At 42.8% G+C, this 17,779-nt stretch overlaps 1 protein-coding gene across 1 annotated transcript in view; it reads left to right on the top strand.

Annotated features, from left to right (window-relative positions):
- The window catches only part of GTF3C1 (general transcription factor IIIC, polypeptide 1, alpha 220kDa), an 84,771-nt gene that overhangs the window by 22,920 nt on the left and 44,072 nt on the right, over window positions 1-17,779 (top strand). The window contains exons 6-8 of the mRNA XM_006859896.1: window positions 1,270-1,393; window positions 15,925-16,086; window positions 17,537-17,652. Of these exons, the coding sequence (XP_006859958.1) occupies window positions 1,270-1,393; window positions 15,925-16,086; window positions 17,537-17,652 (402 nt within the window). The remainder of the gene's footprint in view (window positions 1-1,269; window positions 1,394-15,924; window positions 16,087-17,536; window positions 17,653-17,779) is intronic.

Raw genomic sequence — 17,779 nt, 5'->3', positions numbered from 1 at the left:
GCAAGCTAAGCCCTACAATGTTCAGTGGACTTCTGTGGACCCAGATGGGGACCTGGTTGGCAAGCAGTGTGAAGAGGCCTGGGGACTCTTGGGCCCAGAGTCAGTGGCATGGCCACGGAGGACTCGAGAGGAGAGCAGAGCTACTGGCTGACGAGAAGAAAGGACATATGCACAGGAGCACCCGCATTTGCAGATGATACCCATGTGACCTGGACCAGATGACTGTATGATCAGAGCTCAACCAGGAGAAGAAAGAAGAGGCGGGGCGGGGGGGGGGGGGGGGTGGCACTGGGCTTCAGTATAAAGGAGGATGGGGGGCGGGGGGGCGCTGGCACTGGACCTAGAGGAGAAGCAGCTGCATTGAGCGCCACCTGTCTGTTACTTAGGGGATTTGCAAGCTTTAGATCAGCTGCCAGATCTTAACTAGTTTTCTAAGAGAAACTGAAATCTATGTGTGTGTGAAATCGCTCACTTTTCAACGTTGGAAAGTAAATATCTTTTGAAGTGACATCAAACAGGTGAAAAAGCCTGGCCTGCGCTGGGAACTGTGCCAATGAATGCCCACAGCTAGGATACACTTAGACCGTGTTGTAGAGTTATGAGTGATGGGATGGATGCAGTCAGCTCTCTTTTCCTGGGTTCACATGTAGACAAATTTTTTTAATTTAAAAACATCCTAACTTTTAATGAGTTTCCTGTGTCCCATTGCCCCCTGTGAGAGGAGAGGTGTCTGTATGTGTGTGTCTTCATTTGTATATGTTTAGTAATCAAAACAACAAATGGTGTCCAGGGAAAAGTCTCCTATCTCTACCCATTGAATACAGTCCTACCCTGGATCCCCTCTCAGGAATCCCTTTTCCCCCCTCATAATCTGAAAGTAGAAAGTACTCTGCATCTTGCTGTGTTTCCTCAAGAACGTAAGTTAACTCCACCATTTCCTCCCTCTGGTGTATGGCTGTAGTTCTGTCCATGGTAAGTGGACATTTATTTAACCAGTCCACTTTTGATGGACATTTGGGTGGTTTCTATTACAATCAGTATTGCCATGAATCATTTGTCTTTCTTTTTTTTAATTGAACTTTATTTTTTTAATTATCCAGAGAATCATTTTAGATCATCTGTAAAATTGTTTGGAATCCCTTTTTGAATATATGTAATATTAAAATAATCAGATAGTCAGGTCCTGAGCTATTGTTGATTTAAATGACTTCCGTAGTTTCAAACACCTTACTTATAACTAATAGTAACTTATAAATTCTCTTTTGGCAGGGACTCTGTGAAAGGACTTTTAAGCGTTTGTACCAGTACATGCTAAGTGCTGGACTAGCTAAGGTGTTGTCTCGTCCCCTACAAGAAATTCACCCTGAGCGTGGACCTTGTAAGACAAAGAAAGGTAATGACACACTCTCCCTTCTTTATCTGTTGGTTGGACAATGGCTTTCACTTCTCATAAGCTTCAATCTTCTGTGATCACATATTTCCTTTAATGAGTATAGAAAGTGCTCAGAAATTGTTTGCTGAATGAAAGCAGTTGTAACCTCCAGCAAGAATCTCTGCTTGGATATCCCATCAGCATCTCAAAAGTCATGGTATCTAAAAAGAAGCTCATCTTTTCCCTCTTTCATTAGGCCAATACTCACTTCTAAGCCAGTAATTTCTTCTGTTTTAACTTTGTATTGTGAAATGCGTCAAGGTTTACAGAACAGATGATCAGTCTCCCATTCAACAAATCATACACTTGGTGACATTCCAATGAGTGCAATCCCTTCCTTGTACCATCAGGTTATCTAATGTTATTTCCCTCTATTCGCATTAACTCTTGGACTCCTCCCTGGGTCTCCCGCTACCTTTATCTTTCCTATGTCAGCCTCGTCGTTGTAAATTGCCTGCCCCATTACCCATGTTACCATGTGTCTGCTCTCTACCATGGGTCCGGTGTCCTGTTGTAGGATAAGCACTGTACTCCTAAAACCAAGGTTGGTGTTTCAAACTTACCAGCTGCTTGTCAGTAGCCTTATAAAGGGTCTCTATGAGTCAGAACTAACTCGACGGCACGTCACCACCACCACCCCGTACCCAGTGAAAAATTGTCTCTTCCTTCCCATCTTTGGTAATCATTTTGAATGTTTCTTTTAGCACAAAAACCTTTTCTTTATACAACAGTGGTCTCATGTAATATTTGTCCTTTGTGATTGACTCATGTTCAGCATGATGTCATCCAGGAACCTCCGTCGTTACTCCTCAGTGTTGCATAGTATTCCATTGTGTAGGTCCCAGTTTGTTTAACCAATCTTCTGTTGATGGGCATTGAGTTTTCTCCATCTTTTCGCTATTCTGAATAGTACTGCAATAACATGGATGTTGAGTCCTGTTGTGGCACTGTGGGGTGATGGCTGGACTGCAGGGTCAGTGGTTCAAGCTCACCAGCCACTCATCAGAAACCCTATACAATAACATGGATGTTGAGTCCTGGTGTGGCACTGTGGGGTGATGGCTGGACTGCAGGGTCAGTGGTTCAAGCTCACCAGCCACTCATCAGAAACCCTATACAATAACATGGACGTTGAGTCCTGGTGTAGCACTGTGGGGTGATGGCTGGACTGCAGGGTCAGTGGTTCAAGCTCACCAGCCACTCATCAGAAACCCTATACAATAACATGGATGTTGAGTCCTGGTGTGGCACTGTGGGGTGATGGCTGGACTGCAGGGTCAGTGGTTCAAGCTCACCAGCCACTCATCAGAAACCCTATACAGGGTTGCTGTGATTTGGGACTGACAATAACAACAACTTGGATGTGCATATATCTATTCCTGTCATGCTGGGTGATAATGGAATTTCTCTTTCCAACTATTTTAAGATGCACCATATCATTTTCCACAGTGGTTGCACCATTTTACAGGCCCACCAGCAGTGTAGGAGGGTCCCAGTCTCTCTAGACCTTCACCAGTATTTGTTGTTTTGTGTTTTTGAACTTGGTTATCAAAGCTGGTAAGATGATCTCATTATTGTTTTGATTTGCATCTTTCTAATGGCTAATGCGTCACACTGCAAAGTCATTTGAACTGCAAGGTTGGTGGTTCAAGCTCACCAGCTGCTCCTTGGAAACCCTATACAGGGTCGCTATGGGTCGGAATCGACTCGATGGCACTTAACAACAACAACAAAATGGATGATTAATGATCTTGAGCATTTCTTGATGTTTGATGACTTCCTGGATATCTCCTCTAATGAAGTGTCTATTCATTCTCTTTGCCCATTTAAAACTTTGATTATTTGTCTTCTTTTTGAGGTGTTGAAGTCTTCTATAAATTTTAGAAAGTAGCACCTTGTCTAATAGGTTATTGCCGATTTTTTTTTACCCCCGTTCTGTGGGTTCTTTTTTCACACATAGTGAAATCTTTTAAGCAGTTATTTAAAAGTCAGAACTTTCAGTAAAAGGTCATAGGTGGGATATATGCATTCATCTGCCCTCTACCGTAACCTCAACAACAACCCCAACTCTACCATGGTAATAAGAGATATAAAAGGAATAAATCCACGTAGGAAGAGACTGGGAGAAAAATATGACAGCAAACTGAAAGGCACATATGGTCAAATGGAGCTGCCTGAGCAGGTGGTGGAGGTGTTGGAGTACCGTTGAGTCGGTTCTGACTCATCTTGACCCAGTATAGGGTTTCTGAGGAACGGCTGGTGGGTTTGTACCACTGACCTTGTGTTTTGCAGTCCAATGCATGTCATACAGAGCAGATGTTGTTATGTGCTATTGAGTTGTCTAGTCAGTTCTGACTCGTGGCGACCTTGAATTGTGTTTTCAAGGATTGGCTTATGAGTTTGAACCACAGACCTTGAGATTCAAACTGACCCTGTAGTCTAGTCTTATCCTACAGAGCCACACCAGGACTCCAAGGGGAGTTAGATGTTGTAAGTACTTTTAAGGATACACATGTGTGGCTGAAACTGGAGACCAGGTGACTGGTTGATCATGTATGTGTACCAGTTGCACCCACAAGTACCCTCCTCCTCTACTTTTTTTTAAAAAATGTTTTATTGTGAATTATAGGATAGTTTACATGAGAGAACTTTAGTTTTACATTCATTCCATAGTATATCATCTCATTGCCATGGTTCCAATCCCCTCCATGCATCATCCACCAACCAAAGGGTATATCCTAGATAACTGCCCCCTGCACTATCCCCTCCCCCCCCCATTTTTCGGCCCACAGTCCCTTTTCCTTTCTGGATCCAAAGTCCCCAGCCGCTTCATCACTCCACGTTGTCTTCTCTGTCTCCATCTCAGGCATCTCTGTTTCTCTGGGTAGGGTCCCGCTCTCGGCTCTTCTCCGTTGATGGTCCCAGAGACCTCTGCTCCTAGCCTGGAGAATTAATCACTCCCTTCCTTGTTACAAAACTTCTACCTTTGCATTTCCAACCCTCACAGTCCGTCCTGATAAGCATTATTCACTACAGTATCATGAGTTACCCATCTGTATTTCCTTTCATCAGCTCTGCCCAGACAGATTGAGTAGTACCCACTGGAGATTCTGCCTTCCTCCATGCTCCCTAGCACTAGGTTCCCTCTTGAAAATTTGTAAGCCAGTCACTTCTTGCCTTTGTAATCCCCCGCTCCCCATTTGAGTATCCAATGACCAAGTTGCCCATCTCTGTCCACTCAGTGTTGTGGAGGGGGTGGGAATGTTTCTTGCTGTGAGGATTTGTTCCTTCTTTTGAGTTGCTGTTCCATAGGTATAGGTCAAGTTCATCAGATGGTATCAGCTCACTTTTTTTTTTTTTTTCTCCCCTCTTCTTTCTTCTCCTGTTTGAGCTCCAATCGTCCAGTCATCCGGTCACGTGGGTATCATCTGCAAGTGTGGGTGCTCCTGTACACATGCCCTCTCTTCCCATCAGCCTGTAGCTCCACTCTCCTCTTGAGTTCTCCGTGGCCACGCCACTGACTCTGGGTCCAAGAGTCCCCAGGTCTCCTCACACTGCTTGCCAACCAGGTCCCCAGCTGGGTCCACAGAAGTTCACTGAACATCGTGGGGCTTAGCACGCCGCTTCATTGCTGCTTTTACCCCACTTCCCCCCACTGGTGATGTGTGTGGTCACCAATCAGAGCGTGCATTTCCATTGAGTCTTAGTCTTGGAAGGGGTTTTGCCCTCCTCCCCTACTTTGCACAGCCAGGTAATGAGCTCTTTTCCATGAAGACAGAAAACTGGAATTCTCTTGAGAGATGAGGTGCTGGAGACACCGACTTGTCTGTAGATGATGTCAGCTGAAAGTGGGGTTACGTGGTAATCTCAATACACTACTAGGTGGGACCCCCTCAGTTGCTGTTCCCAGTTTCCTTCCTAGAAATTGGCAGCCAGACTTAAAGTCATCTGGCCTGAGACTGGAGCTTTTTTCTGCAGAAAACGACCAGTGCTACAGATACTTACACTTTGGAGGCTCCCCAACAAAGTAGCTGACATCCCCCATTTTCCCAGCACTTCACCTCTCCTCCCAACCTTCCAAGGCACAGTTTCTAGGCAGCATTTTAATTGCTTCCCAAACAATCGAGAAAAACTCTAATATGTTTGCAAATTAAGGAAACACAGTGTGAGAAGTATAGAAGAAATTTTTTTTTTTTTTTAATCTTAAGAGAAAAGAGAAGACTTTGTATCCAGGAAACCAGAGCTAGGGGCTATAAAAGGAAACATGCACAAAGCAAAAATAGGACTATTGCAACAAACAGCATTGCAGTTACAATGTTAATTGTAAGTTATCTAGAGAAGACAGTAATATAAAATTGAGAAAATATTCCAGAATGAAAACAACTCAGAGATGGAAGTTGGAGAGCCAAGGTAAAAATAAGAGCTAGAGCCTGAAGTGTACCCAGCATCACATAATTGTTGTCAGGTGGCGTCAAGTCGATTCCAACTCTCAGAAACACTGTATGGGGTTTCCAAGGAGCAGCTGGTGGGTTTGATCTGCTGCAGCCCCATACCAGGAGAGGTTGGGTACTACCAAGTCAATTCCAGTTACCCTATGGGCACCAGAACGAAGCACTCTCACAGCCACTGTACCAGTGCAGCTCCTTGAGGATCTTCATCTTTACTGACCCTCTCTCAGACATGATGTGTTTCTCCAGGGACTGGCTCTTTTTGATAATATGTCTAAAGTACATGAGACGAAAGTGGCAGCTTCCTCGCTTCTATGAAGCATTCGGACTATTTCTTCCAAGATGGATTTGTTCCTTGTGCTGACAATTCATGATATATTTAGTATTCTTCCCCAACACCATAATTCAACATCAGTTCTTCCTTCTTTATTCATTGTCCAGTTTTCACATGCATATGAGACAATTGAAACTACTCAGGCTGAAGCAGGCACACCTTGGTCTTACATTTTTGCTTTGTAACACTTTAAAGAGATCTTCTGCAGCAGGTTTGCCTGGTAAAATATGCCATTTGATTTCTTGAACAGACTTGACATCCACATTGAAAATCATTGGCCATAGGTTTCTTTTTGAACTCAGTACTATTCCATTGGTCTGTAGGGCTGTTCTTATGCCAGTATTACACTATTTTGATTACTGCAGTGCTGTAGAAAGTTTTGAAATTAGTCTTTTCACTTGGTTCTTTTTCAAGATTGATTGAGCTAGTCAAGGTTCCTTGAAATTCCATTTGAATATGAGGATTGGTTTTTTTCCCATTATTATGGAAAAAGTTGTTGAAATTTTGATAGGGGCTGCGCTGAATTTGTAGGTTGCTTTTGTAGTATTGTTGTTGTTGTTGTTAAGTGCCATCGAGTCGGGTCCGACCCATAGCGACCCTGTTGTAGTATAGGTCTTGTTTAATTAGTTTCAGCAGTGTTTTGTAGTATAAGTCTCTCACCTTGATTCTATGTATCTTATCCTTTTAGATGGTTTTGTGAGTGGAGTTGTTTCCTTCATTCCCTTGTCAAATTGGCACTGCTGGTGTACAGAAATACAGCTGGTTTTTGCATGTGTGTCTGGTACTCTGCCACTTTGCTGTGTTTATTAGCTCTCGGGATTCTCTATATATAGGATTGTGTCGTCTGTGAATAGAGATCAGTTTTCGTCTTCCTTTTCAGTCTAGATGCCTTTTATTTTCTTTTTCTTACCTAATTGCTCTGGCTAGACTTTCCAGTACAGTGTTGAATAGCAGTGGTGACAGCAGACATCCTCGTTCCAGATCCCAGGGGGAAGAGTCTCCAGTTCATAACACACCCTTAGTGCTAAGTAAATAAATGGATGATTAACTGAATGGCTGGAGCCCATCAGGGGAAAGGGTGACATTGGCCTGTAAGTAGAAAGGAAATTAGAAAGTTTTGTTGGGTTCTGTGACAAAAAAGAGATGATCCAAGAACTGGAAAGGTTTCCTGTGGAATTAGATAATCTGAATGCCTGAAATAGTAATGGCCTGTGAGTCTGTTTTCATTTCCTAACCAGCTGTTTTTAAAGGCATTAAAAAGAAATAGGCTGTAGTAGTTTTAAATTTAAAGAGAAACAAAGGAGAAAATGCCCTTAAAAACATTTACACTGTGCAGGTGGCCACAGGAAAGGGCTTCTCCCAGGGCTGAGGACTCTAGAAATTTAAACTCGAACCTCAGATGGCACTTAACAACAACAACAACAACAAGTGTATGTTGAAGTAAGACAGTACTGGGCTAGAATTCCTGTTGTGTTACTTTCTGGTGGGACCCTGTATAGGATTTCCAAGGCTGTACATCTTTGCGGAAGCAGAAAGCTTCATCTTTCTCTAGTGGAGTGGCTGGTGAATTTGAGCTGCCGACGTGGCAGTTAGTAGCCCAATGCATACCCACTGTTGTACTAGGAGCCTTAGGGTTAGCACCTTGAGTAGGACCTGTCACAGAGTGGCTGAGTTACCTTCTGGTGGGCACATGCTGGGTAGTAAGCATAGTGGTGACTTCTTTGGGATTAGGAGCGTGCACATACAAGATGATAACTGTCAGAAACTTTGGATTGCCTCCCTTTTTTCCTCAGTCTCTCTCACACAAGTAGACTCACGGCCCAGTCTGATCAGGTGCATTTCAGTTCTCTGGTGGTCTTCTCACGGTCTTCTCACCTGCAGTGTGACCTCATTTCTGTTGCTCAGGTTTAAATTGGGCTAATCACCCATTCCCCTCCACCTCCCCATAGCACATCACATCTCAGTTATTTATTTAGGTGGCTTTTATCCAGCTAGGTCAGGAACTTCTGGAGAGTGGTGACCATATCCCTAGTATACTTTATACCCTTAATGCCTCTGCAGTGTTTTGTTGGGAACAAACAGCCACCATCAGCCATCAAGCAGCTTCTGATTCATGGCGATCCATGTGTATTAAAAGTTGAACTGCTCCATGGGGTTATTTTAATGGCTGATTTTTTAGTAGATGATGAGACCTTTGTTCAGAGATGCCTCTGAGTGGACTGGAGCTTCTAATTTTCCAGTTAACAATCAAGAGCATGAACTGTCTGCACCACCCATGGACAGGCTTGATAAAAGAGGTGTTCAGTAACTGTTTACAAATGTAAATTCATGAGTGCCACTCCAGTTACTGCCTTCTGTGGGAAGTAAGGGATGAATGCACAGTTCTGGGCTCTGTTTTGCCAGGAGCTTTGTCCTCCTGGTTTGCAAAATTACCATCAAATCCTCTAAGGCATTAAGGAGTAGAGAAGACTTAAATAAAGATGATGTATTACTTCATGTAAATGTACAGGTGTGAAAGTCTGTAAACAAAGAGTTTGGATTCAGGCTTATTTCAAATGCATTACAGAAAGCTGCAGTGAATCTATTTTGCAAAATGGAAAAACCTGGGTAATGAAAACAATCACCCTGAACTGATCTGTTTTGCAAATTTGGATTATTTTCTTCATGTGCTTTCCAGTCATCTTGTGCTTTAATATGTGCTGAGAAAGATAAGGAAGAGAAATAGAAATTCAGTTTTGGGTCCTTCACAAGATGACTACAGTTGGAAACAGTCTACAGAGGTTGTATTCTCCAGGGCTGATGACTGAGGCAGTCATTTGATTGCATTTGACCACTTCAGGGAAGAGGTGAATCCAGCTTTGAAAATGATTGGGGTGGGCGTAACAGGACCCACAATGTTGGCTTTGTGACTCAAAAAAAAAATTCAACCAGGTTTTAGGATGCAAGATCAGTGTACAGAAATCAATTGTATTTCTGTACACTTGGAATAGTGAATCTATAAATGAAATTAAGACAAAACTCCATTCACAATAGCATCAAAAAATCAACTTAACAAAAGAAATAGGAAACATACTCTGAAAATTGTGTAATATTGTTGGAAGGAATTAAAGATCCAAATAAAGGGAAAAGCATATCATTTGGAGACTGGGAAACTTGGTTAAAATGGCAATACTCCCCAAACTGATCTTCCAGTTCAGTCCTTATCAGAATTGCAACTGTGTAGAAACTGACATGCTGATCCTATAATACATATGGAGTTATAAGCAAGCCAGAATAGCCAAAACAATCCTGAAGAAGATAAAGAAGAACTTGCACGTCCTGATTTCAGAACATAGTACAAAGGAACGGTAATCAAGACAGTGTGGCAAAAAGATATGTATGCACATTTAATGTAAAATACTGAGAGCCCAGAAGTCAGTTCATAATTCTGTGGTCAAATGCCCATTGATCATTGGGCAAAAGAATACTATGTTTTAATTGAAATGGTGTATACATTCTACTTTTTTTTTTGTCAACAGCACCCACCCTTCTGTTATTGTTTAAAAACAAATTTAGCATAGCACACTTAAAAGAATATCTGGTATGTTTGTGTATTGAAGGCAGGGTGCAGGATGGGTAGTTGGCAAAAAAAAAAAAAAAAAAGACTTCCCACCCACCCTGTGGAATAAAATCTGATGGTCTTTTCAACAAATATGCTGGCACAGCTGCACCGCCAAATGTGAAAGAATGAAGTTGGACCATGTACCTCATAGTATATATAAAAATTAATTTAAAATCATAAATAAGAAAACAAGGATAAATCTTTGTAACTTTGGATTGAACTTAATCAAAAGTAAAGAACATTTGTGCTTCTCAAAGAGCACTATAAGAAAAAAAACCTATAAAATGGGAAAGACTATTTGCAAATCATGTATCTGATAAAGGATTTGCAAGAATAAAGAACTTTCACATCTCAATAATATATAAAGAATGTGAACAGTCATGTTTCACTAGAATATATAAATGGCCAGTAAGCACATGAAAAGAAAATATCCTTAGGCATCAAGGAAAGGTTAAATCAAACCACATTGAAATGCTATTTCATGGGTCGCTATGGGTCGGAACCGACTCAATGGCACATAACAACAACAACAGAATAAATAACTAGAATCAAAGATAAGTATTGACAAGGTTATGAAGGAATCAGAAACCCTGGAAATTTAAAGTAGTATAGCTGCTTTAGAAAACAGTTTAGCAGATCCTCAGATGATTAAACAGAGTTACCTTGTAACTCAACAGTACCTGTTAGTTGTTATTGAGTTGATTGATGGTGGCACTGTGTATGGGTTGAAGTGACTCATCAAGTTTCTCGGCTGTAACTTGAACGGAAGCAGATTACCAGGCCTTTTCTATAGTACCTCTGAGTGGGTTCACCTCCTAGGCCTATACCCAAAAGAACTGAAAACATGTCCATCCAGAAACTGGGAGATGAATGTGTATTGACACATTATTCATATAGCCAGTACGTGAAAACAACCCAACGTTCACCAATGGACAGGTAAATAAACAGAAGGTGTTATATCTGTATGATGTTATATTATTCAGCCTTAAAAAGGAATCATATTGAAGCATGCTGCAGTATAGTTGATCCTTAAAACATGACGCTGAGTGAAAGAAGCTAGTTACAAAAGACCACATACTATATGATCCCATTCATATGAAAGCCCCGAACAGGAAAATCTGTTAAACAACATAGATTAGTGGTTGCTTAGAGCTGAGGGAATAGCCATGATGAAGTGCTGTGGGTTAATGCACTGGACTGCAAAATCTGTTTGATCCTCAAGTTAGGCGGTTCAAGCTCACCAGCCACTCCTTGGAAACCCTTTAGAGGATCGCTGTGGGTCAGAAACAAGTCGATGGCACTTAACAACAGAGCTGAGGGATGAATAGAGGGAAGATAGATCAAGGGTGTACAGGTGGTAGAAATGTTCTAAAATTGACTGATACTTGTATATATATCTGAATTTAACAGAAACCCCTGGATTGTATATTTTAAATGAGAAGATTGTATGGTATTTTGAATTATATTAATTATATCTGTGCATTTTACAATTTTTAAAAATTAAATACATAAGTCAAAAGTGAAAACCAAGAAACACTTAAAACAGGGTTTGTTGTTGTTATGTGCCGTGGAGTCAGTTCTGATTCATAGTAACCCTGTACAGGGTTTCCGAGGCTGTAAATCTTTATAGGAGCAGAAAGCCTCATCTTTGTCCCACGCAACAGCTGGTAGTTGCGAACTGCTGACCATGGGATTAGCAGCCCGATTCGTAGCCACTATGCTACCAGAGCTCCTTTAAAACAGGGTATATCAAATTAAGACCATTAAAATGACAAAAGGGGCATTTAAAGATTTGCAGTATGTTTAAAATATACAAGCTAAGAAAGAAATGAAGCATATTATGAATGATTAAAATACAATAAAGTAAATATAAAGATTTTTAAAAAGCTTTAAGCTCTGGAATTTTAAAAAGCAAAGCTTAGTAAAACAAAAGTTTAAAGGATGAGCATAAACATTAAAAGAAAATGATGAGAAATTTTAAGTCTAGAAAATAGTTCTAAGAGGAGGAAAAATAAAATCAAGATTTTTTTCAAGGTAAAAGTAACAAAAGTGATGAAAGGACATTAGATAACAAATGAAAAAGAAATACTATCATTACTAAAGATAAATATTGGTTGTTAAGTGCCATCGAGTAGCTTGTGACTCGGGGACCCCTTGTACAACAGAACAAAACCCCACTGGGTCCTGTACCACCCTCACAATCTCTGCTGTGTTTAAGCCTGTTGTTGCAGCCACTCGTCAGTCCGTCCTGTGGAGCGTCAGTCTTCTTTTTTGCTGACTCTCTATACCAAGCGTGGTGTCCTGTTCCGTGTACTGGTCCCTCCTGATAACCATGTCCAATGTATGCGTAGCAAAGTCTCACCATCCTCCCTTCCAAGGAGCATTCTGACCTTACTTCTTCCCAGACAGATTTGTTCACTCTTCTGGTAGTCCATAGCATATTCAGTACTCTTCACCGGTACCGTAGTTCAAAGATAGCAATTTGTCTTTGTTCTTCCTTACTCATTGTTCAGCTTTCGCTTGCATATGAGGCAATTGAAAATACTATGGCTTGGTTCAGCAGGTATACCTTAGTCCTCAAAGTGACATATTTGCTTTGTAACACTGTAAAGTCTTCTGCAGCAGATTTGTCTAATGCAATAAGCTGTTTGATTTCTTGACTCCTGCTTTCGTGCATATTAATTGTGGATCATGATGTTGCTTATTGGTGCAATAATAAATATAAAAGAAATAACAGTTTAACATAAAAGTGACGTAAGCCAGGAACTAAAGGAGTTAGAGAAAAGGTAAAAGTTGAGATGGTATAAATCCTGAACTTGAGTAACTGCAGGGACTGAGACAGCTCCCTGAGGGCCAGGCCTCTCCCTGAGGCTCAGGCACCTTGGGAGCACATCCCATAGCAGGGAACAGTCCTGTCCAAGAGAGAAGAGCTTACTCCATCCTGCACTCACGGAGAAACATCTCAGTCTTTGAACAAGCCATGCTTTGCAAAGAGTGTGCTGACCATGTGTGAAAGGGACTGGAGAGAATTCTGGAAAATCACACTGAAGTAGGCAACAGTTGAGGTGGTATTGTGGTCAGCAGGATCTGCCTTCAGCGACTTTTCCACAGCATGTTCAGCTGATTGCTTTGGGGGTTAAGAAGGGAAAGCTCCCTGTACTTAGAGTCCAAAGGCAAGTGCTGGGTCTGTGAGAACACATGAGTGGCCACAAGGGGAGTCAGTTTGGCAGTAGGAGCTCATCTGGGATGCGCTGTAGGGAAGGAGGTGTGGAATGGACCCAATCGTGGTGGTGGGACATTCTGAAACTGTACCTGGTTCACAGTCCTCAAGAGAGGGACTGCTGTCACTGGTATTACTTCAGAGTTTATACAAAGTCCGTTCTTTCTGCCGGTCTCACTTCTAGGACCTTGGGGACCCAAACATGGAGTCTGAAACCCTAGATGAAGAACATTGACACAATTTCCTAAATGTTACTAGGCCCCCTATGTGTTATTTTTAATACCTTTGCTTTCCTGCACAATTGATAAGAAAAACTCAACTCTGTGGGCCTGTCTTTGGGCATGAAAAAGAGGAAGGAACTAGGGGAGATGATACTGTTTTGTTATAGCAGTTTGTGGTCAGTCTTGTAGGGAACAGGAGACAGAAGAACCATGAAGCTATGCCAGGCACCATATCTCTATAGGACAGAGTAGACATCCTTTCTAGGGTTTCCAAGGCTGTAAATCTTGACTGAAGCAGGCTGCTTCATCTTTTTCTGCTAAAGAGCTAGTGGGTTTGAACTGCCAACCTTTCAGTCCGCAGCCCAGTGCTTAACCCACTGTGCCACCAAGTCTCCTTTCCACATGTATTGTTGTTGTTGTTGTTGTTAAGTGCCGTTGAGTCGGTTGCGACCCCGAACAGGGTTTCCGAGGCTGTAAATCTTTACAGGAGCAGAAAGCCTCATCTTCCTCCCGTGGAGCAGCTGGACATTTCGAACTGCTGACCTTGCGGTTCGCAGCCCGATTTGTAACCACTACACTCCCAGAACCACTCCCCCATGGTTAAGGCTGAAAAGGGGTACTTCTGACAAATGAATTGTTGGTTTTACATAATTACGTGATCTTCGGCGTGCTGTCTACCATCAGGCTGTGGTTTCCAACTGCTCATCTTCCTCTTGTTTTTCCAACTTTCACACTCCAGTCACCAGTAATTACCAATGAATCTTGATTAAATGTCTAATCAATTTCACACTGCAGAAGTTGGTAATAATTATCTATTTCAACATTTTTGGCCTTTGTGGTTGGTGTACGAATTTGAATAATAGTCATATTAACTGACCTATTTTTAATCAAACACTAAAAAAGGATGTCAACACAAAGGGCAAGGCCATTTGGCACAAAGATTCCATGTCCCCTCCTTAAGATCACATGTCCCTCTCACCACCCAGGACATTCCACTGTGCCTCAGTCTCCCGAGACCTTTTGTGGCCTCACTATGGAGTCATGATACCTCACCAGGCAGTCATCAGACATGAATACATTAGGGAACATCAGGAATTCAGATATGGACATCTTTGACGATGCCACTATTCTGCCTACCCACTCGCATCATGTGTCATGGGATGTCTTAGTACAAACCCCTTTCTCAGGTATTAGAGCCCTGTGTCCTCACCTGAGTAATCCTGTCTCTTATCACTACGTGAGGTTGGGAGATGGGGTAAGTTAGTTACCTCAGTTTCTTCATCTGTAATTTGCTCCTAGCTTGTTAGGATCAAGTGAGTTAGCACATTAGGTGTTTTTGGGTTTTCCTGGTACCTTTCTAGTCCATGTATACGCCTGTCTTTCTCTTGTTCTAACCGCAGGGACAGGCTTGCTGTGTTTTCATCTCATACGGCAGGCACAGTGTGATCGTCTGAAGGCATGAGTGTGCTCTCATGGTGACATACGCCACTGTTGTTTATTTAGAATACTCATAAAAGTTAATGTCATAAAGAATGCTGTAATGGCCCTATTAGTACTTGTGGCTTTTGCCTCTCCTTAAATGATTTTCTTGGGATAAATTCTCTCTCTTGGAATCCGCATTTAGGGTGTGAATGCTACTTGGTCTCTTAATACTGTAGAAGAGTTATACTGAACTCATTACATGTCTGCCATCATCTTCTTGGCATTGAGTATTAGCCTGTATTCAAAGAAAAAAGATGTTTTTGTTTGTTCAGCAAGTGCTGCTGTCCTGCCGACTGAGTGCTGGGGAGGCTGTAGAGAAAACAGGCAGCTTCTGTCATATGACTTACCTCACAGCAGAGACGGCCACTGATTAGCAGGACTGACGTGACACCTCGGTGTTCCTTTCATTTCAGTTTCTTGGGTCACCAATCTATTGAAAACGAAATGCGGTCTTACAAGAAGAAAATCAAGACTCAAGGAAATAGTTCAGAGGACTAATGGTCTCCATGACCCTGTAATCAAAAGAGCCAGGTGGTACCTGGTTACCACTACCAACCACTGAAGGTCCAAGACAGAGTGGGAGAGAAATGTAGAACACATTTCGAAATCATAAACAAGACCAGACTTAACTAGTCTGATCAAGGCTGGTGGAACTTCTGAGACCGCCTTCATACCTGGAACTGAGCTCCCCCTCAGGGATCATCCTGTAGCCAAGCAACAGATCAGCCTATAGAATGAACAGTAACACTCAGGAGGAAGGAAGGACTCAGCACAATCAACCTTATGAGGTTGAAAGGGCACCGTTCGCCCAAAAACAATGCTCAAAAGGTTTGGGGGAGGGGTGGGGAGGGAGGTAGACAAACGGGCAGATAGATTCTGGGAAAGCAGAAAGGAACCAACCAGGAAAATTGCTATTACATTGAAGGAAGGAATTGTAGCTAATGTTAGGAAACTAACTGTGTGTCAGTTGTTGACTGGAAAACAAAATTGCTCTGTAAACTTTAGCCTAAACCCCAGTTTACAGAATGGGTGGGGCAGTCTTGAGGAGTAACTTCTCAGGCCCTGCCCCCAGGATGTGCAGCCTCCAGCGTGGCCGCCTCCATAGCGTCTCTCTGGGCCCTTGTGTAGCAGAGTCAGCGGCACTCACTCCAGCGAGCAGCACTGAAACCTGTGCTTGTGTTCCTAGGGACGGACGTCATGGTTCGGTGTCTCAAACTGCTCAAGGAATTTAACCGGCGGTACGAAGATGACCAGGATGATGATGATGATGAGGACGTCATCTCCAAGGCAGTGCCTCTGGTGGACATCGTGTTTGAGCGCGACATGCTCACGCAGACCTACGAACTCAGTAAGTCCTGTTCTCACACTTACCTGCCTAGTCCTGAGCATTTTCGTCTGCAGGGTGTCCTTGTTTAGGCTTTGGGATCTGATCTGACTTTCAGTCCTTGCTTTTCTATTCTAGCAAAGCCACAGGGCCTCGGTTCCCGCATCTGTAAAATGGGGATGTACCCACACTAACAAGGAGCCCTGGTAGCATATGGTTACAAGTTAGACTGCTAACTACCAGCCATTCTCTGGAAGAAAAATGAAGGTCTATAGCCTCCGAAACCCTATACAGGGTTGTATGGGTCAGTACTAACAGCGGCAGGCAGGCATCACCACTATCACGTCACATGAGGGCTAAACAAGGAGCAGGGTTAAAACACTGTGTAGTGCCTGGTACATAGCAAGCACTCAGAAAATGGGGTTTATTACAGTTATCCAAAGTGTAACGGTTCCCTCTGCCCTTTTGACATGGATCAGCTCACTGCAGGTGAGGAATGCTCGTGAGGAGGAGGCAGCACCATCCTTGCCATTCCTCATGCCGATGCCTGTACAGACAGCTGGGGCCCAGGGCCGTGGGTGCTGGGAACCTCAGGTCTGTGTCAGGAGAACAACACTTATCTCCCAAAGTGCAGTCCGTAGGACACAGTTTGGGAGAAGTTGTCCTCAGGCCCTGTAGCTCCACCTGCCTCACAGTGCCATTGAATTCAGTGTGGCAGACCCCCTCTGCATCCACTTTGAATTCACCTGGCAGCCGTGCATGTGGCTGCATCAGAAAGTAAAGAGAAATGATTTCTGAATATTCCGAAAGCTTTGTCACAAACTTAGTTTGCGGTTCATTTGCTTTACTCTAGTGGGAATGCCCCCTCCCTGGCAAGCAGCCTTCTTCATACCTTCCCAGTCCCAGATTAGTAGCAATACAGTGTAAGAGCTGACAGATGACATAGAGTAAGTCATAGCACACAATCTGCTCGTCCGTCATGTGGGGCTGAATGGCATCTTGTTCCTGTAGTCCCTGGCGGCCAGACCGCATTACAGAGCAGTCAGTCTTCAGTGTCCATGGTGCTTTTTCTACCACAAGGACAAGAAGTTAAGAAAACGTGCTAATTAAAAATCAGTTTGATGCTTTTTAAAAGGTCAATTTCAGTTACAAACACAGAAAAATGTGTTTATGTGAATGAACTCATTTTTTCTTCTGCTAGATGAAAACAAGGTTGCTATAATGGTAAATCAGTAGTTGATGGTTGGCCACTTCGTGGTTCGTTATGGAGAAATCCTATAGGAAGCACTCAGTTAGCTGTTAGTACTCTTCATCAAAGATTCTTGAGGGGAAGGGAGGGACTCTGATACACACTGTGTTCTGTGGAGCTCAGTACATTGAAATGTCTATGTGTAAAAGTAGGGAGGGATTAGTTGGAGCTGTGCAGAGTGGCTCCCTAGCAGCAGTTGGGGTTCATGTGTATTCTTTAATACAGTTGAACGCAGAGGCACTAAAGGAATTTCCCAAGCTGAAATCCGAGTGGCTATGAATGTGGGGAAACTGGAAGCAAGAATGCTGTGTCGTCTTCTTCAACGATTTAAAGTTGTTAAGGTAATGTCATAAATCCTGTTGCATAAGGCACTGTCTTTGGATGCGCATGCTCGGTAATTCTGAAGGGATGTTGGAGGTGCACGTGCCGTGGCATAGCCCTGCTGACTGACGGTCAGGGAGGCAGATG

Source organism: Chrysochloris asiatica, unplaced genomic scaffold (assembly GCF_000296735.1).
Source record: "Chrysochloris asiatica unplaced genomic scaffold, ChrAsi1.0 scaffold00034, whole genome shotgun sequence".
Taxonomy (NCBI): Eukaryota; Metazoa; Chordata; class Mammalia; order Afrosoricida; family Chrysochloridae; genus Chrysochloris; species Chrysochloris asiatica.
Note: the sequence above shows the minus strand (reverse complement) of the source record. Positions and strands in the feature narration are given on the sequence as shown.